Below are 21,896 nucleotides of genomic sequence, written 5' to 3' on the forward strand. Positions count from 1 at the left end.
CTAGTAGTTCATTTGGGAACATTTGAATTCAAAATGAGAAGTCTACATGCAGATAGGTTAATTCCTATTGCCTTTAAAGGATTAGTTCACACTTGTCATTCAAGATGTTCATGACTTTCTTTCTTTGGTCGTAAAGAAATTATGTTTTTTTAGGAAATTTTAGGATTTCTCCCCATATGATGGATGTGTATGGTGCCCCTAAGTTTGAACTTCCAAAATGCAGTTTAAATGCAGCTTCAAAGGGCACTAAACAATCCCAGCCGAGGAAGACAGGTCTTATCTAGTGAAACAATCGGTTATTTTCTAAACAAATTGATGATTTATATACTTTTTAACCTCAAATGCTCGTCTTGTCTTGTCTCTGCGATGCGCGTGCGTAATCTGTGTGATCTAGGGTCAATACAGTTAGGGATGTCAAAAAACTCCAATCTTGTTTTCTTCCTCAACTTCAAAATCATCTACATGCTACAGTCTCTAAAGTGTTGGCCCCCTTCCTGATTTTTTATTTTTTTTGCATGTTTGTCACACTTTAATGTTTCAGATCTTCAAACTAATTAAAATATTAATCAAAGATAACACAAGTAAAAAAACATGAAGTTTTTGAATGAATTTTTTTTTATTATGAAGGGAAAACAAAATCCAAACCCACATGGCCCTGTGTGAAAAAGTGTTTGCCCCCTAAACGTAATAACTGGTTGGGCTACCCTTGCAGCAACAACTGCAATCAAGCGTTTGCGTTAACTTGCAGCGAGTCTGTTACAGTGCTGTGCAGGAATTTTGGCCCACTCATCTTGGCAGAATTGTTGTAATTCAGCCACATTGGGGGGTTTTTGAGCATGAACCGCATTTTTAAGGTCATGCCACAGCATCTCAATGGGAATCAGGTCAGGACTTTGACTAGGCCACTCCAAAGTCTTCATTTTGTTTTTCTTCAGCCATTCAGAGGTGGATTTGCTGGTGTGTTTTGGATCTTTGTCCTGCTGCAGAACCCAAGAACAGATGGCCAGACATTGTTCTTCAGGATTTTTTGGTAGACCGCAGAATTCATGGTTTCATTTATCACAGCAAGTCTTCCAGGTCCAGAAGCAGCAAAACAGCCCCAGACCATCACACTACCAACCACCATATTTTACTGTTGGTATGATGTTCTTTTTCTGAAATGCTGTGTTACTCTCACGCCAGATGTAATGGGACACAAACCTTCCAAAAAGTTCAACTTTTGTCTCGTCAGTCCACAGAGTATTTTCCCAAAAGTCTTGGGGATCATCCAGATGTGCTCTGGCAAAACTGAGATGAGCCTTTATGTTCTTTTTGCTCAGCAGCGGTTTTAGTCTTGGAACTCTGCCATGCAGGCCAATTTTGCCCAGTCTCTTTCTTATGGTGGAGTCATGAACACTGACATCAACTGAGGCAAGAGAGGCCTGCAGTTCTTTAGATGTTGTTGTGGGGTCTTTTGTGACCTCTTGGATGAGCCGTCGCTGCGCTCTTGGGGTAATTTTGGTTGACCGGCCACTCCTGGAAGGTTCACCACTGTTCCATGTTTTTTCCAGTTGTGGATAATGCCTCTTACTGTGGTTCGCTGAGTCCCAAAGCTTTAGAAATGGCTTTATAACCTTTTCCAGACTGATAGATATCAATTACTTTCTTTCTCATTTGTTCCTGAATTTCTTAGGCAGGTCCTATTTAAGCGATTTCTTGATTGCGAACAGGTGTGGCAGTAATCAGGCCTGGGTGTGGCTTGGGAAACTAAACTCAGGTGTGATAAACCACAGTTATGTTTTAACAGAGGGGGGGGGGGGGGCCTTTTTCACACAGGGCCATGTGGGTTTGGATTTTTTTTCCATTCATAAAAAAACCCTTCATTTAAAAACTGCATGTTGTGTTTACTTGTGTTATTTTTGATTAATATTTAAATTTGTTTGATGATCTAAACATTAAAATGTGACAAATATGCAAAAATAAATAAATAAATAAAATCAGGAAGGGGGCCAACACTTTTCACAAAGCGTACAAATAAGATCAAACGCCCTTTACGAAAAAAGGTAAAACAGCATTGTAGGATGATTTTGAAATTGAAGATGAAAACGAGATGGAAGTTTTTCGACATTCCCCTAACTGTATTGATCCGGATTACACAGACTATGCATGCGTAGCGCAGAAATACAAAGAGACAAGAAGAGCATTTGAGGATTTAGTTGTCAATTTGATTCGAAAATAACCAATCGTTTTGCTAGATTAGCTCTTTGAAGCTGCATTTAAACTGCATTTTGGAAGTTCAAACTTGGGGGCACCATACATATCCATTATATGGAGAGAAATCCTAAAATGTTTCCCTCAAAAAATGTAATTTCTTTATGACTGAAGAAAGACATGAACATCTTGGATGACAAGGGGGGAGAGTACATTATATGTAAATTTTTGTTCTGGAAGTGAACTAATCCTAATTAAATTTAATTTCATGAGCACACTGTCTATGCCCCCCAAACGCTAGCTAAAAGTTTGGTTTGGAAAACAAATCTGCTTTTAATTGCTGAAATATGGCAGCATTCATACAAGGTCTCTCCTCACATCAGTCTATTCAGCCATGCTGTTCACACCTTACAATATGTTATGAATGCAGTCAGCGCTAGCCAAGGCCAAAGTTTGCCTGAATAATCTGCAAAGGGAGACGTCTGAACGGATACGCACAATAGTAAGTGCAACAAGCACTTATTGAATGGAAATATCTCTTCAGCCTGGCCGTTACTGCTCAATAGAGCATTCATTGCTAGTCAGTGCGGATTAATGTTTTCAGGCGGCTACAAGGTGTCGTGCTGAATAAATACTGGGATGCGCATCTTTGTCGGGGAGGAGGGGTGCGAAAGCACTTCTCCTGTTTTTTCCATTCCAAACTATTTTCTCTAAAAGTTTAAACCCGATCGTGTGGGAGTGGGAGATCAGTTAGCATGCTAAATGAATTCCTCAGGTTGGGACGGATGAAGTGGGACAACAGCTGTCGGGCTTTCCTACCTTCTTATAAAGGCTCCGGAGATCTCTGTACTGCCACATGCTACTGAGAACCTGAGATGCTGCCTTTACCACTTTAGGTGAGTGTCTGTGAGAGAAAGAGAGAGAGAAGAAAACAGAAATAGAGTCAACAATGCTAAATGGACATATGTTTCAACAGACATTCAGTATTATCTGTTAAAATTTGATAAAACTGTTCATGGAAGATTTGGTAACACTTTACAATAAGGTGTCATTTGTTAACATTAGTTGATGTATCTATATAGCATGAACGAACAATGAACAACACATTTATTACACTATTTATTATTGTTTGTTAATTTTAGTTATATAAATACCGTCATTCATTGTTCATTAGTTCACAGTGCATTAACTAATGTTAACAAACACAACTTGTGATTTTAATAATGCATTAGTAAATGCTTAAATTAATATTAACTAAGATTAATAAATGCTGTAGAAGTATTGTTCATTTTTAGATCATGTTAACTAATGTAGTTAACTAATGAAAGTTATTGTGTTAGTGAAGATTTATTAAAAACCAAAAATGATCAAAAGCAATAATTTATTTATAAAAATAGGTGAATATTAATTCATATTTATATAATTGTTTATTTTTTAATATGTATTTAATTTATTAAGAATATTATTAAACAACATACAAATAACAACAATAATAATATAATTAAAAGTAATGTATTAAAAATAAATGAGACATCCAAATTAAAAAAGTCAGTCTTTCTTTAACTACTTTCTTTAATTAAATTACCCTGTTATTCAAAATTATTTTTTGCTGCTGAGAAACTATTTTTTTTTTACTTTTACTTCTATTCACCAAAGATTACTGTGAAAATGCATGCTTTCATTAAATAATAATAATAATAATATATAATTAATATATTATTATTATATATATTATTAACTTATAATAATAATAATAATAATAATATCTTATAATAATATATTAATAATATATTAAATAAAATAAACAACATACAAACAACAATACTAATAATATAAAAAAGGAAAAAAAATCACATGTATACATTTAAAACTTTTACTTCTAGTCAACAAAGAATCCTTTAAAAATGCATGTTTTTATTCAACAATAATATATATATATATATATATATATATATATATATATATATATATATATATATATATATATATAATTAATAATAAATTATTATAAGATATATTATAATAATAAATTATTAATAAATAATAATATATATAATAATAAATAAAATTAAAAATAGCATACAAATAGCAATAGTTATAAAACAGGTAATTTATAAAAAAAACTAAACATTTCTTTAAAAATGCAATAAAACTACTTTCTAACTAAACTTACATTACACGTTCAAAAATTTGGGGTCAATAAGAATTTTTTCCTTCTATTTTACTTCTAAAATGCATCACAGTAAAATAAATTATATAAAAATAAATTTTAATTTATATATATATAAATTATATTTTATAATATAATATAATATATTATATAAAATATTAATTAAAAACATCTCTAAAAAAAGGAGACATGCAATAAATTTTAAATAATATATAGAATATTAATAAACTAATATTAAATAATAAAATAAATAAAATAATATATATATATATATATACACTGTATATATATATATATATATATATATATATATATATATATATAAAGCAGCACAACTGTTTTCAACATTGATAATAACCTGTGCTTTGTATTGTATTATTATTATTATTATTTTTATCAAAGTAAGCCTTGGTGAGCATAAGAGAAGAAAAAGTCTTACCAATACCTTTTGAATACTAGTGTACTTTTGATGTTTTGATAGATCACATCACAGAAAAATATATACTTTTTATACTGATTGTTGTATGAACTAAACACACAATCTAAGTTAAACCCAATTCACCAGTTGATCTATATGCAGCACATCAAAAATAACATGTTTTAATGCTAAAATATTAAAAAAATATCCTAACTCTAAGATCAAAATGCCAATACCAAGACATAAAAGAATAAAATGAAAATCCAATTCTGGTACATTGTTGCTCAGATGAAGCATTTGATGTCATGACTGTGTTTTTCTCTGCTTTCTGTGCAAACATCTCACACGGACAGCAGCTTTTGTTACGATTAACAATGCGCCACAAACAAAAGAAACAATCCCTTGGTTCTCAAAAATGACACAAATTGTTTGACTTCAGCTGATTTGATAGAACAGCTGTGTCTTTTGTCTTCCGCCGAGCCGAGTCAATCCATTTCAGCTCAAAGGACACAATGGAACAATGTACAATTGCCACTTGAAATGAAGTTAGAGAAAAATCTTCACTGTCCTTGAGTGAACATGGCTTTAATAGAGGAAATGAATGCCGCTCCTTCATCGTTTCCTCTCATAAATGACAAAATGGATTCAGAGGTGGAGCTGTATGTTTGATTTGTCCCTCCCCTCATCTTCCAACATGGATTTTCACATGCTCAGATCTTCTCGTCTCAAATTAAACCCCTCATTCATCAAAGTCTGTCAGATTTGCTGTGAAGTTTACATCAGTGCAGATTTCTCAAATGGAAACTATATAGTAAGCAAAAAGTTGTGTTTCTTTTTAAATAGCTTATTTAAAAAAAGTTATTCAGTCAAGAGTGAGTTCATTATTATGCTTTGCCGTGCCTGATGTGTTGCGCACATATCCCAGTCTGCACCAAATCAATCCAAAAAGTCATCAAATCTGATGCATATCAGAACAAGCACAATGGTTGCTGCTACTAAATCAACCGGTTGCATTCCTGCTATATCCAGACAAACAAGCACCCGAGTGGCTTGTCCCTTTGATAACCTCTCAGCAGGAATCTGGAAGCAGCTGTCATCGCCATATTGGCTTGAACAGGGTGGGCACAGTGTATGAATAGCTGATGGGGATATAATGCAGTCGCATGAAGTGTCAGCCTGATGAGGGTCGAACTAATGTCTTTGACAGTGTCATCACTTACTCGCTGTCAGGGTGGCTTTGCTGTTTCAAAGAGACTAAAGCAAGCAGCAAATAGAAAGGCTTGATTATTCTAAAATATGATTGGATGATGCATATTTGAAACACCTGTAATAACATGCCATGTATTGCAGCTGAATACAAATATATTATTACACCGAATCAATACATAGGGGGCACAAAAAAAAAATAAACAAAACAAAAACAAAACAAACAAAAAACATTTTAAAATAAAATAAAATAAAACAGGGGATAATAAAAAACAAATAAACAAACAAATAGAAAAATATATTAAATAACAGTAAATTGTTAATACATGTTTAATTATAATCCTACTGAGATGTTATCAAGCAACAAATTAAATAATATTAAATAAATAAATAAAATGATTTTATTTCAGAATGAGAAATGAGCTTTATTTGGCAAGTGCACACAAACCCAAGAAGTTTGTTGCGGTTTCCAAAAAGTCCACGTATTATGGTCAAAATAAAATAAAATAAATAAAATAAAATAAAATAAAATAAAATAAAATAAAATAAAATAAAATAAATAGAATTTGAAATAGAATTTCTCATTCTATTTCAGAGTGAGATATGAGCTTTATTTGGCCTGTGTACAATTCAAAATAATAAAATAAATAAAATAAAATAAAATGGGGGACACAATAAAAAACAAAAAAAACAAAAAACCAAAAAAAACTAATAGAAAATATATTAAATAACTATTTTTTATAATCCTGCTTAGAGGTTATTAAGCAACAAACTAAAAAAATATATATACATATTTCAGAATGAGATATGAGCTTTATTTGGCAAGTGTACACAAACCCAAAAATTTGTTGTGGTTTCCAGAAAAATCTATGGAGAAACAAAATTCCTTTATTTATGTTCATTACTTCATTATAACCAAAATTATGGTCATAATAAAATAAAACAAAGCAAAACAAAACAAAATAATACAATAAATCTATATATGGGGGCACAATAAAAAATAAACAAATAGAAAATATTACATAACAGTGAACTTGAATATTTTTTAAATTATAATCCTGCTGAGAGGTTATCAAGCAAAAAAAAAAACAAACAAACAAAAAAAAAAAACGGTACCTTTTTGGACAACCACAACAAATTTCTTGTGTATGTGCACACATATTATGATCAAAATAAAATAAAATAAAATCTATACATAGGGAACAATAAAATAAATAAATAAACAAACAAACATGGTTTGTTTTAATTATGGTCATAATAAAAAAAAAAAAAAAAAAAAAAAAAAAAATCTATACATAGGGGCACAATAAAAAAATAAAGAAATAGAAAATATATTAAATAACAATAAATTTTAATTTTATCAAGAAACATTCCTTGTGTTTGTGCATGCTTATTATGAAAAAAAAAGATAATATAAAATAAAGATACAAATAATTAAATAAAATCTATACATGGGGCACAATAAAAAATAAATAAGCAAACTAATTTTAATTATAATCCTTATTGGGTTATAAAGCAACAAATTTAAACATATATTTTATTGAAATAATATTTTATTTCAGAATGAAATATTACCTTTCCAGAAACTCTATGGAGAACCACAACAAAATTTCTTGCATGTTCGTGTACATTTATTATTGTCAAAATATTATTAATTAATTATTAATACAATTAATTATGAAAAAAATATGGTCATGCAGAATAAAGCATTAATATATGCCTAATAGTAATAAGTACCAATAAACAGTCAATATGCTAGTAATATGCATGCTAATAAGCATGTAAGAATTGGAGCCTAAAATAAAGTGTTAAAATAAAATAAAATAAAATAAAATAAAATAAAATAAAATAAACTCACCTAAACAACTACATCTTCTGGCTATTCACAAAACTAACAAGCCAGTGTCAAGGCTGTGCTACAGTGGAATTTATCAAAGTTAAGGGAGTATTTGTCAAAGCAAATAACATATCTTAACTGTGCAAGCTAAAGCAAAAGTGAATGTGTTCTTCCTCCAAGTTTGCTTTTTTCATTATCGTTCAGCAAGCACTGAATAAGCGACTCATGTCAGGTGCGTTACAGATGTATATGCGATGTAGCCGAACATCTGTATACAATGTGGCCTTGAAACTCATAAATGCTTATTGAGGTCTGACTCATACAGTACATCTCTTTAAAAAGGTGCTGGAATAAAAGTAAAACCGTGTAGCTGGAAAATAAAACATCTCCACAAAAAAGCAGACAGTTTCTGGTGAAGAAAATAACCGGTTGGCCTCAGGGTCCATGAAAACACAAGCAAAAAACGTAGCCACGACCTAGTAGTTAGTGCACACTTCAGGACATTTTAGTGGTTAGTGATATGATTCAAGCCTATTATCAAAAAAAAAGACAACTTACTTGTCTCCTTTACTCCTAGCAATACCGATGAGCTTCTCAATGCCACCGGCGTCTCGTAAGGCCTTGGCGTTCTCCATGTTCTTGGTGATGACCTCGTGTAGGGCGCAGCATATAGCCGTAACAGTGTCATCGCACATGGTTTTACCCGCTGTGCTGTTTGCCGTACCCCCGCTGCTTCCACTAGCATTGCTTCCACCCGGGAGCCTGTGCACCAGGTCCCGCATTGCGTACTTACCTAGACAAAGAGGGAAAAAACAGACAGAAAAAGCATATGAGGATATGGTGATTAGCACTGGAATAATGATGATAGTCAGGATGACATTTTTCACAGTCAGTAGTCAGTATGACTATTGTGTTACAATTTATTCTTAATATAGAGTATAATAACGCAGGAGCTGCAGCAAATCAAGAGTGTCAGATGTGTCGCTTTAAGCATCGCTGGAATTCTATGGAGGGGGTGTTATCCTGATTGCAGCGTGGATTTGTGACTCACGCTACTTGAACAAGGCGAAGAAAATATGAGAAAGTGAGAAAACTCTGACATTAAAAGAACAGCAGGGGATGTGTAATTTAAATTGACTTGGCAACACTCAACAGCACTGAAAAAAAAAGAACCTGACCAGTGGGAGAAACAATATGATTCTTGAGTTTATGTGTTTGTGGCGGTAACTCATGAGACAAATTTGTACCGTAAAAAACACACTAAGTGATATTAACAGGCAATCACAAGCACAATGATCGCTACAGGATGTTGAGTGCTCTTTCGTCACCCAGTGGTGTGCGGGACACCCCCTCACTGCGTTATGAGCCAATTATATTATGGTTAAATTTGCCTGGAGAGGTTTTAGTCCACATAGAAGCCACATCAAAGTGGCAAAAATGTTTGTTTACTCAGACTTTTAATGTCATACAAAGAAGGACTACAGTAATTTACTCTGGAATTACAACTGATATTGATATTGATAAGATATTGAGCCCCCTTATGAGATATAAAGTCACACTGAGATATGAAGCCATATTATGTGATATTAAGATGCACTATTACATATAAAGTCACATTATGAGATATAAAGTCACAGTCTGAGATATGAAGCCACATTATGCAATATTAAACTACACTGTGAAATGTAAGGTCACATTGTCAGATATACATGTATATTGTAAGATATAAAGTCACATAATGAGATATAAAGCCACATTATGAGATAAAAAGTCACACTGTGAGATATGGAGCCACATTTGAGATATAAAGTCACATTATGAGATATAAAGCCCCATTACGCGATATTAAGCTACACTGTGAAATGTAAGTTCACATTGTGAGATATAAATATAAATTGTAAGATATAAAGTCACATAATGAGATATATTATGTCACAATATATGTCAAGAACCTGACCAGTGGGAGAAACAATATGATTCTTGAGTTTATGTGTTTGTGGCGGTAACTCATGAGACAAATTTGTACCGTAAAAAACACACTAAGTGATATTAACAGGCAATCACAAGCACAATGATCGCTACAGGATGTTGAGTGCTCTTTCGTCACCCAGTGGTGTGCGGGACACCCCCTCACTGCGTTATGAGCCAATTATATTATGGTTAAATTTGCCTGGAGAGGTTTTAGTCCACATAGAAGCCACATCAAAGTGGCAAAAATGTTTGTTTACTCAGACTTTTAATGTCATACAAAGAAGGACTACAGTAATTTACTCTGGAATTACAACTGCCTGAGACCACGGCACTGATATGCATGCACAGTGGACAGGAAACAAGACATGTGAGATAAAGTTAGAGTTAAAGGTTAATAAATTAAAACAAAATCATATTGTGGGATATAAAGTCAAACTGTGAGATATAAAGCCCCATTATGAGATATAAAATCACAGTGTGAGATATGAAGCCACATTTAAGATATTAAGCTGTACTAGGAGATATAAAGTCACATTATGACATATTAAGCCACATAATGAGATATGAAGCCCCATAATGAGATATAAAGTCACATTGTGAGATATGAAGCCAAATTATGAGATGTTAAGCTGCACTATGAGATATAAGTCACATTATGAGATATAAAGCCACCTAAAGAGATATTAAGCCCCATTATGAGATATAAAGCCACCTAAAGAGATATTAAGCCCCATTATGAGAAATAAAGTTACATTGTGAGATATGAAGCCATATTATGAGATATTAAGCTGCACTATGAGATATAAGTCACATTATGAGATATAAAGCCACCTAAAGAGATATTAAGCCCCATTATGAGATATAAAGCCACCTAAAGAGATATTAAGCCCCATTATGAGATATAAAGTCACATTATGAGATATAAAGCCACATAAAGAGATATTAAGCCCCATTATGAGATATAAAGTCACATTGTGAGATATGAAGCCATATTATGAGATATTAAGCTGCACTATGAGATATAGTCACATTATGAGATATAAAGCCACCTAAAGAGATATTGAGCCCCCTTATGAGATATAAAGTCACACTGAGATATGAAGCCATATTATGTGATATTAAGATGCACTATTACATATAAAGTCACATTATGAGATATAAAGTCACAGTCTGAGATATGAAGCCACATTATGCAATATTAAACTACACTGTGAAATGTAAGGTCACATTGTCAGATATACATGTATATTGTAAGATATAAAGTCACATAATGAGATATAAAGCCACATTATGAGATAAAAAGTCACACTGTGAGATATGGAGCCACATTTGAGATATAAAGTCACATTATGAGATATAAAGCCCCATTACGCGATATTAAGCTACACTGTGAAATGTAAGTTCACATTGTGAGATATAAATATAAATTGTAAGATATAAAGTCACATAATGAGATATATTATGTCACAATATATGTCACATTGTGAGATATAAAGCCACATAATGAGATATAAAGTCACATTATGAGATATAAAGCCACATAATGGGATATAAAGTCACATTATGAGATATAAAGCCACATAATGGGATATAAAGTCACATTATGAGATATAAAGCCACATAATAATGGGATATAAAGTCACATTATGAGATATAAAGCCACATAATGGGATATACAGTCACATTATGAGATACAAAGTCACATTATGAAATATAAATCCACATAATGAGATATAAAATCCCATTATGAGATACAAAGTCAAGCTGAGTGAGATTCAGTGAGATATAAAACCACATTATGAGATATTAAGCTGCAGTGTGAAATGTAAGGTCACATTGTGAGATATAAATGTAAATTTATATAAAGTCCCATTATAAGTTATAAAGCTACATAATGAGATAAAAAACCCAATTATGAGATATAAAGTCACAATATGCAATATAAAGTCGCAATGTGAGATATGAAGTCACATTATGAAGTTCCAGACGTAAGTTCGGGAGGTGCCTAATCATTCACCATTCCTAATTCCTAATTTACCATTAACCATCAGTACTGGATGGGCAGGCGAACTCGTGAAATTAGATATTAAGTCACACGTACGATACAGTCACATTATGAGACATGAAGTCACACTGTGAGATGATAAATAAATTTAGTTACGTAGACACGTTGTGAAATAAAAAGCCGCATCCCACTGTGTGTGATTTTTCAATGCTGCTCTGACAAGTTTTATCCACAGACTGGCAAATGGCCAGTGAAGGGACTGCAGAAGTTCTTGTATTAATATGATCTCAACATCAGGAATATTGGTACTGCCTTGTCAAAATATTACACTATATATTTATTGCTTGTACAAATATAGGTCTAGAATCACCTACCATGCACAGATTTAATTCTACACTGGAGAAATGTAAATAGCTTCAAGCAAGCCCAGTAGCAAAAGTGTCTTCATTTTTCATTTTGTTGTTTTGCAGCTCCAGAGAATTTTTACATTTAAATGAAAACAAAACATGAAATGCTATTATGTGGACATCTGTATCAATGATAAAACTGGTGTACGAACACAAGCATACAAGATATTTCTGTGAAGTAGCCATCCAATTTCAAGAAGAACCAGAAACTAGTTCGCAACAGTATTTTCCAGATTTCCTGCTGCCACTTTAATCATCCAAGCGCTCCAATATTATGACCTTTGAAATGCAGAAGAGTCCTTCTCCTTCTGGCACCCTATTATTCTATCACAGAAGCACACAGCTAATGAAATTAATCTAAGGCTGTTCAATTCTTTCCGCTAATTCCAAATGGTCTCCGAAGGAGAAACACAGACATCATTTTCTACATGAAGCATACTGCAGAAGGGCTCTGTTTTATCACCAATAAGCTTCCAGTTAATTGGTGTCTCCTTATCTTGTACCCGCAGGCAAAATCGTCTGTCTTGCGTGAGCTGACAATATGGAGGCAGTCCAATGAGATGTGAGATTTCTCTGAACAGCCAACTGTGGGAAAATCATGATATTTACTGAATAATAAAAGCCTGGTAAAAATTAATGATCAGTAATATCATCTCTTGATGTTCATCCAGTCTCCAGTAGCTCTACAATGAGCCTCTTCATTACACCTAAAGTGAAATAAATTGATGCTCTGGTGCTTCAATATATATATTTGTTTACATACACCTTGCAGAATCTGCAAATGTTAAGTGATCACACAAAATGCATGCTATATTTATAAAAATGAACCAATTCAAAAGTTTACATACACTTGATTCTTAATACTGTGTTTTTTAGTAATAGCTGTTTATGAGTCCCTTGTTTGTCCTGAACAGTTAAACTGCCTGATGTTCTTCAGAAAAATCCTCCAGGTCCTATAATTTAAATAGTTTTTCAGCATTTTTGTGTATTTGAACCATTTCCAACAATGACTGAATGATCTGAATGACTGAGGACAACTGAGAGGCTCATATGCAACTATTACAGACGGTTCAAATGTTCACTGATACTTCAAAAAGAAAAACAACGCATTAAAAACTTTTTGAATTTGATTAACTTATTTTGTCTTCTGAGAAAAAAATAAGTATGTTCTGTAGCTTCTAAAGGTCAGGACTAAATGAAAAAAGAGATATTTAGGCAAAATGAGGAAAATGCACATTCTTCATTCTGTTCAAAAGTTTTCACCCCTGACTCTTAATGCATCGCTTTTCCTTCTGGAGCATCAGTGAGCATTTGAACCTTCTGTAATAACTGCATATGAGTCTCTCAGTTGTCCTCAGTGTAAAAAGATGTATCTCAAAATCATACAGTCATTGTTGGAAAAGGTTTAAATACACAAATATGCTGAAAAACCAATGAGTTTGTGAAACCTGAAGGATTTTTCTGAAGTACAGTGGGCAGTTTAACTCTTAGGACAAACAAAGGACTCATAAACAACTATAACAAAACACAAAAAAACACAAAGCTGTGGATCATTCAGGTAACAATAAAGTATTAAGAATCAAGTGTATGTAAACTTTTAAATAGGGTCATTTTTATAAAACTATTTTCTCTTGTGGACTATATGGAAACATCTTTTATGTGAAATATACTACTAAATAAATAACTAAAAATTAACATGCATTTTGTATGATCGCTCTTATTTTGCATATATGTAAACTTTTGACTTCAACTGTACATGACAGTTATAAAAAAACAACAACATTCAAAATACACACAATAATAAAACCAAAATCACTTTAGTTACAGTTACAGCATAGAATTTGAAGCATTAAAAAAGATTTGAAGTATCAAATCTGACTAAAACTAGGACGACACACATCATGAACAGGATCCCACAGAGGAAGAGTGGCATGGAGAGGTGAAACAGGTGAAGTGCTGGACATTTCCAGTCCGGTTTTAGACGTTATGATCACAAAGAAACACAAGATTGCATGATTACGAGTAATCACAAGCTTAGGACTCTTCAGTACAAGCTGCTGATTTTCAAGAACATAAATTACAGCAATTCGGACAGGTTTAATTCCGAACATCCGTGCAGAGATCTCAAAGTCAGCCTGAGCCTGAAAAACAACAGTGAAGAAGTAAAAAGAGCTTTAAGTAACACATTCACACTCCTCGTGGTAAATGAAGAGTCTCTTTATGGACTCAGCCGGACAGCTCCGCTACATGACGATGAGATCTGGCGACTGTATGTGACTCAAGGCTAACCTTGACTCACTAGAGTGCCTCATCTACGAGCTCTTGGGAATACGAGGGCTTAGTGGTAATCAGAGGTAAGTGCAGACCCTCCAGCTTATAAAAGCCCATTCTCCCACAAAACAGGCAATCAGCTACACGGCCCTGGGCCATCATGAGCTCCAGAAATACACGCGCACCCACAGACATTTACAAAGAGAGAAAGAGAGAAAGAGTGTCCTTTCGTTATTGCTGCTTTTATGTACACTAAATTCTATGTGGCTAAGTTAGACGACATACACTAAAGAACATTAAAGGCAAAGTTCAATGTCAGATTTTTTTCACCTTCATGTTGTTCCAAACCTGTATGCACTTTCTGTACACAAAAGTAGAAATGTTTAAAGAATTTCATTCTGTACAATGAGTGACAACGTCTGTCAAGCTCTAGAAAGGACAAAAAAGCAATATACAAGTTTTGACTTGTATGCTATATTGCAAGAGTGGATTCCTTAAAAAATCTGTTCAAGGAATGAAATAACAGCACAAGGGTCACATATTGTGAATCTGAGTATTGCATTTTAAGCTTGCATGCATGAACTGTTTTCTGTTTTAATAAAAATAAAAATAATATTATTTTTTCTGTGAATTAAAGCTGAGTTTTCAGCTTCATTACGCCAGATGTCAATGTCACATCATGCATCAGAAATCATTTTAATAATCTGATTTTACCCAAAGAAATTTATTTGACTAAATATATTTCAATATACTCTACAAGTCAAAAGTTTTTTAACAGTACAGTTTTAAATGTTTTTTAAAGAAGTCACTTTTGCTCATGATGGTTGCATTTATTTGATCTAAAGTACAGCAAAAGCAGTACAATTTTGAAATATTTTTACGTTTTAAAATGACTGTTTTCTATTTGAATATATTTTAAAATGTAATTTATTCCTGTGATTTCAAAACTGAATCTTTAGCATCATTACTCCAGTCTTCAGTGTCACATGATCCTTTAGAAATCATTCTAATATTCTAATTGGCTGCTCAAAAAAAACATTTATTATTATTATGTTGCCGAGGTGAATTTTTTCAGGTTTCTTTGATGATTTTATAGACATTCTAAATGTCTTTATCATCACTTTTGATCAATTTAAAGCATCCTTGCTAAATAAAAGTATTACTTTTAAATTTCTTAAATTTTATTTTCCAAGAAACTTACTCAACTGTTGAATGATTTGGATCATGGATCATGTGACACTGAAGACTGGAGTAATGATGATGAAAATTTTACTTTAATCACAGAAATATATTTAATTTTGAAATATATTCAAATAGAAAGCAGTAATTTTAAAGTGTAAAAATAATTTACAATATTACTGATTTTGCTGGATTTTTTGGATTAAAAAATTTAAGGTTGAGCTGAAGAGACTAAAAAACTTTTGACTAGTAGTGTAGTAAGAATAATATTAAAAATCGATCAATCAATCAATCAATCAATCAATCAGCCTACAAAAAGAACGGTTTATCATTTATTCTCTGGGAAGAATACAGTTTCTCTGTGAAGAACATGTAGTGGTCAATGACTAGGCATATAACGACTAGAATGGCATTATATACTTCCACATTAAAGTGGATCAGAATAAAAATGAAGAGCATTAATATTCTCAGTCAGAGTTCAAAGAGAGTTGGTAAAATGTTCCATGAAGGCCTGAGGGTTCTCGGCTTGGTTTAAAATGTCACACAGTGGTGAAAGGCTTTGGGCAGCATCTCTGTGAGCCTTTATCCTGCAATAACATTTAAATGGATCCAAAGAGGGTTTTTTAACGAAGCTAACAGCAGGTTCAAAACCCCAATGGCAGAAAATAGCCGACTTGGACATAAAAGAGAAGTACAAACAACAAAGCATTCGAAGACAGAACTTAAAACAAAATTATTCTTAAAGGTTAGGGAGCAAATTAAATTGGAAATCAGCCACCGTGGAGACCATTTGAAAGGAGAACGTCCGGCAGCGTGGCTTTCGAGCGCTATATCGCTCTCTATTACTGTCTTTGATGTCTGTCGTATTGGATTAAAAGCAAAAGCATCTTCTGAAGACCTATGGATGCAATTTCAAACAGAGCCACCTTGTGGAGAGGCGGCCGGGACAGATAGAGAGATAGATAAAGTGCCGATTTTCGAGCATCATTATTATAAAGCAGCTCTTTTGCTTCGAGACACCTCTGCCAATCTCCTAATGAAAGAGAGAGAAAACAGATAAAGAAAGGGAAGATGGAAAAATGACCAAATGGATGCATGAGGGAGTGGGTGAGAGATGGGAAGATTGGCTGCAAATTGAAGCAAGAGAGAGGAAGGCGATTGGTCACAGCTGCACACACACTTAGTTATTTCTCCAAAGGCCAGTCCGTCGAGCACATCCCCTCTTTTCTCATCCTTTGTGCAGGTGGGCGGCAAATATGAGTCTTTCAGTCATCAAATCCGGGATGAAACTTTCAATGATGGATCAGAACTTTTCAAATCCCTCTCCATCAACTGAAATGTCGGACCTTTGAAACAAGCCCAGTAAAGCTGGTTCTCAAAGATACAGCACAACTTCAAACATTTCCAACAAATCCACCGAGCTTTGTCTGCTAGTCCTCTGAAGAACGTGTCTCATCATGGTCCACATGCCCATACCAATACGCCTAGAGAAGTTTTGCCACCTAAAAGTTCTGAGAGCCATTCTGATTACAAATTACACTACTCTGTTGCTCATCTAATACTCCAGGGTTCATTCACACCTGCTGCTCCTGATATTGTGCATACTGAAGCCTCAAACAGCATCTTGGGAGATTTTGTGTGTTGCATTTAAATTTTAGCCACCGTAACTAACAAAAACTGCACTGAAAAAAATCCAAATCTGGATATTTTGCTCACATCAGGAACTTCAAGGCAGGTTAACTGAGTTCACCATTTTTGATTGATTGCTCAATGATGCTTGTGTGTAGATAGTGAATGTGGTGAACAGAGAATGCAGGCTATTAATAGTGGTCATGGGGTCAGAAAATATAATAGAGGATTTTAATCTTACTAAAAGATTAGTGTGTGTTTTAAGGCAAAAACTTTTTGTGTTTTGTGCACGTCTCTTTAAATGCAAATGAGCTGCAAAAACAATATTAACCTTCTAGTTGTAAAAAGAGCCTCATATAAGCCTAATATTTCGTCCTATGGAGTCCATTCATTCGCAGTCGAAGATCGACACTTCTTGACTGGCAAGACGGCTGCGAGCGGAAACCCAAACAGTGAAAGTGAGTTGTTCAAAACCTTTCTTTTTAGTAAACTCTGTGTACACAAACAATGTTCTCAATGCTCGAGTTCATGTGTAGAGACCCAGGCGATACTTCGAGCAAAGTTTCATGGTGTGTCGAGCCTTCTTAGTGTTGTAAAAATATCGATTTTGATGCGCTCAAATGTATGCCCCTAGTATTCCCATTCACCGGCCATTGACCACAAAACTAAATCACGGTCAATCTAAAAAACGGCTTGTTTGTCGTAATTATGCTTTTAGATATATGTTTGTCTCGTTTACAGTAAAAAAACAGACCAGGTTGCATTTTGGCAATAGTTATCCTTTAAATTGTATACTATATTAGAGGTGCCATAGAATGGAAAACTGTATTTACCTTGGCATAGTTGAAGTTCTGTACATGGACATGATATACTGTGAGTCTCAAACACCATTGTTTCCTCTTTATATAAATCTGCTGCAAAAGACCACTGAAAAATAGGCTAATCCTAACATAACAATGACTATTCAAAATAGTCGCGATCGTTAATGGTTACACCCCCAACATTTGCATAGCCGAATCTTCAGAAGTTCTGTAGCTAGGCTATTGTGAAAAAAACAAAAAAAACAAAGCAAGGACAATAGCGAAAATGGCAGATCACAGGAATAAATGTTATGTTCCTGGTTGTGCAGTAGATGTTAAGTGCAGGATGGCTGGTGTCTGGAACTTACTCAGAAAGGCAAGGAAAACAAATAAGGTGATTTAATAAAATAAGGCAAGCCACTGAAGGGACACGGTTAGCTTAATGCTAGCAGTAGCCTGTTACATTGCAGTACATTAGATTTCAATTATCACATAAACGGAGAGCCAGAGAGATTATTGCACGGACGATGGTCAATGATTTACAGATCCTGAGCATCACTAACAAGCATCTAAACTTATGTGGTAAGTACTGCTGCTGCAGTATAACATTACACAGAGCACATGCGATCACAAAAGTGAAAGTAAAATGATCGTTCATTCAAAGCGGCAGTTTCAATAAACCGCATATTAACAGCAGCTCAAGCTCTGTGATTAAGTAAATTTTTTCCTACATGTGCGAACTACTGCAATGAGCCGCTCTGTGAAACAGCCACTCAGAGCAGAGCTCATCATTAATATTCATGAATTTTCCAAATAAGGTAATAACAGATCAGGTAATTTCATTCTAGGGACAAATCCTAGGGTTGTAAATGGACCTGTAAAACCGTTTCTGGAGAATTTTTGCCCTTTCCTATGCCATATGCCTTCTATATAGATATCAGAGAAAAATTTAAAATATTGTATCAATGCATTCTATGGCACCTTTAAAAAATAAACACAGATTTAATAATCACAAAAAAAATAAAAAAAATAAAATAAGAAACGTAGAAATTATATAAGCAATATTAAACGAGTATCAGCACTAAATGGTTGCTGACACCCTGGAGTTCATATTTCCAAAAATGTTGAAGCAGACGTTATCTATTTTACTATACTGCGTGTGTGCCTAAACAAGTACAGTTGAGGTCAAAAGTTTACATACACCTTGAAGAATCTGCAAACTGTTAATTATTTTACCAAAATAAAAGGAATCAAACAAATGCATGTTACTTTTTTTAGTACAGACCTGAATAAAATATTGTACATAAAAGATGTTTACATATAGTCCACAAGAGAAAATAAGTTCAAAAGTTTACGTACACTTGATTCTTAATACTGTGTTTTTACCTGAATGATCCACAGCTGTGTTTTTTTGTTTTGTTTTGTTTAGTGATAGTTGTTTTTGAGTCCTTTGTTTGTCCTGAACAGTTAAACTGCCCACAGTTCTTCAGAAAAATCCTTCAGGTCCCAAAAATTCTTCGGGGTTTTTCAGCATTTTTGTATATTTGAACCCTTTTCAACAATGTCTGTATGATTTTGGGATCCATCTTTTCACACTGAGGACAACTGAGGGACTTGTATGCAACTATTACAGAAGGTTGAAACCAGGGGCGTAGATTTAGGGTGGACGGAGGGGATGTTTCCCCACTAATATCCTCCGACCATTGAAATGTCCCCACCAATAATTTAATCCACTTAAAAAAAAAATTGCGCTGTCAACATTAACCTATGCAGAAAGGGAAATCACATTCTCTCCTTGAGTCCTCCCACCCCCAAAACACATATGAACATTTTGATTGGCTGTGGCTTTCCCAGCTATCATGTGAGAGGCTATGGCTGCGTTCAGATACAAGCAGCACCAAATGCAGTGGATTTTTTTTCCCGTGCAAGAAGGTGTGTTGGGTGACATACATGTGAGGATGGCGGTAGCAAAAAAAAAAAAAAAAAGAAGCTAGACATATGGAGCGTTTTTTCAAAGGAAAGTGTAAGTCACTTCAGGTTCGCTAGTGAATCCATCAAAGTCCATCAAAGTAACGACAACAGTTAACGTTAATGCTAGTGGGTTTTTTTTAACGCTTTGAGGCACATTCATTATAGCAGGGCAGGTTATAGTCTGTGAATACGGACTTAAAACTAACAGCAGATTTAACAGCTAAATGTAAAAGTATAAATATGATCCCTGTCAGGGGTAGAGGGGTAGAGGGGTGGAGTCATAGGTCCCCACCAATGCATTAAGAGCTGGGGTGTGAAAACATTTTGAATTTGAAGATTTGAAGATCAGGGGAAATCAGGGGTAACATGTAAGTATCTCCTGTAGCTTCTGAAGGGCAGTACTAAATGAAAACAATAATATTTAGGCAAAATAAACATCTTCATTCTGTTCAAAAGTTTACACCCCTGGCTCTTAATGCATAGTTTTTTCCTACTGGAGCATCAGTGAGCGTTTGAACCTTCTGTAATAGTTGCATATGAGTCCCTTAGTTGTCTTCAGAATGAAAAGATGAACTGTTCAGGACAAACAAGGGACTTATGAACAGCTACCACTAAAAAAACCCAGGGGTCAGGGTCTTTTTTTTTAGAAATTCAACTATTATTTTCTCTTGTGGACTATATGTAAACGTCTTTTATGTGAAATATCTTTTTCAGGTCAGAACTGAATAAAAAATAACATGCATTTTGTATGATCCCTCTCATTTTAGTAAAATACTTAACATTTTGCAGATTTGACTTCAACTGTATATTCTCATAAATATGTATAAGTAATAATATAAAATACATATTTAATTTAAAATTAATCTTAATAACAAGATTGAAAAAAAACCTTCTCTCTCTCAAGAAGATCAAGTTATGATTAACACCAGCCTGAAGTGCTTCTCTATCCCACCTCTCCTTAGCATTAATGTCATCAACCTCAATCCTGGAGAGAGGAAGAGCGACAAAAAAAGCAAGAAAAATAATTATAACAGAGAAAAGGTCAAAGCAGAAACAGAGATTACATTTGTACTGTACTGTGGGGTCTGTAAATGTCAATGAGGTTTAAAAGTACACATAAAACCAAAATTAATTTAAATGCATCAAAATGAAAAAAGCCTACCTGTATCTAAGCTCTAGAATATAGGCTGATGCTTTGAACCTAGGCTGTTAAATTCATTTATACAAACAATCAATCTTTATTTTAATACGTGATCAAACGGCAGGATTGAATTGGCTATTTACATGCGTCTCATGTGCCCATTTTCCATCCCTGAGCTAAATGTAAATCGAGTCCAAATATAGATTCAGTGATCAAACATGTACAAAATCATGGATGAAAGCAAGAGTGTGGGAGAAGTTTCAAAAAGAGGGATCTTGCGTGATTTTATTGCTTATGGCACTCAAAAGCTTTTGATGGATGGCCATGTTGAACTGTCTAAAAACAAAGTGTAAGAATAGCTGCCAGTCACAGACTGTGTTTACTGCACACACTTGTCAATACGAATCAATTTAGAGTCTAAATGTACTCTATATGGACTCTGCAATCTGATAAAAACATCAATGTATTTGTGGATCACAAGTACCATATGCAAGCTATTTCTGCATAATCTACTGAGAAACATGCTAAATCTACAAAGACAGGAAGCGCATTTCCATGGCGATGTATAATGAAGACAATACAATCTGCATAATATAAAATGATTTCGGATGATGTGCAAATCTAGGCGGACTCCAGGTGGCAAATGCAAACCAGTTGTTTGGGGAGCAGAGAGGGGGGCCTGAAACCAGCGGCAGAACAAG

At 34.0% G+C, this 21,896-nt stretch overlaps 1 protein-coding gene across 1 annotated transcript in view; it reads right to left on the reverse strand.

Annotated features, from left to right (window-relative positions):
• The window catches only part of ctnnd2a (catenin (cadherin-associated protein), delta 2a), a 452,260-nt gene that overhangs the window by 26,972 nt on the left and 403,392 nt on the right, over positions 1 to 21,896 (reverse strand). Inside the window, exons 15-18 of the mRNA XM_073830570.1 lie at positions 14,504 to 14,640; positions 12,644 to 12,789; positions 8,380 to 8,614; positions 3,010 to 3,094 (exon numbers count right to left, since the gene is read on the reverse strand). Of these exons, the coding sequence (XP_073686671.1) occupies positions 3,010 to 3,094; positions 8,380 to 8,614; positions 12,644 to 12,789; positions 14,504 to 14,640 (603 nt within the window). The remainder of the gene's footprint in view (positions 1 to 3,009; positions 3,095 to 8,379; positions 8,615 to 12,643; positions 12,790 to 14,503; positions 14,641 to 21,896) is intronic.

This window comes from Garra rufa, chromosome 24, assembly GCF_049309525.1.
Source record: "Garra rufa chromosome 24, GarRuf1.0, whole genome shotgun sequence".
NCBI classification, from domain to species: Eukaryota; Metazoa; Chordata; class Actinopteri; order Cypriniformes; family Cyprinidae; genus Garra; species Garra rufa.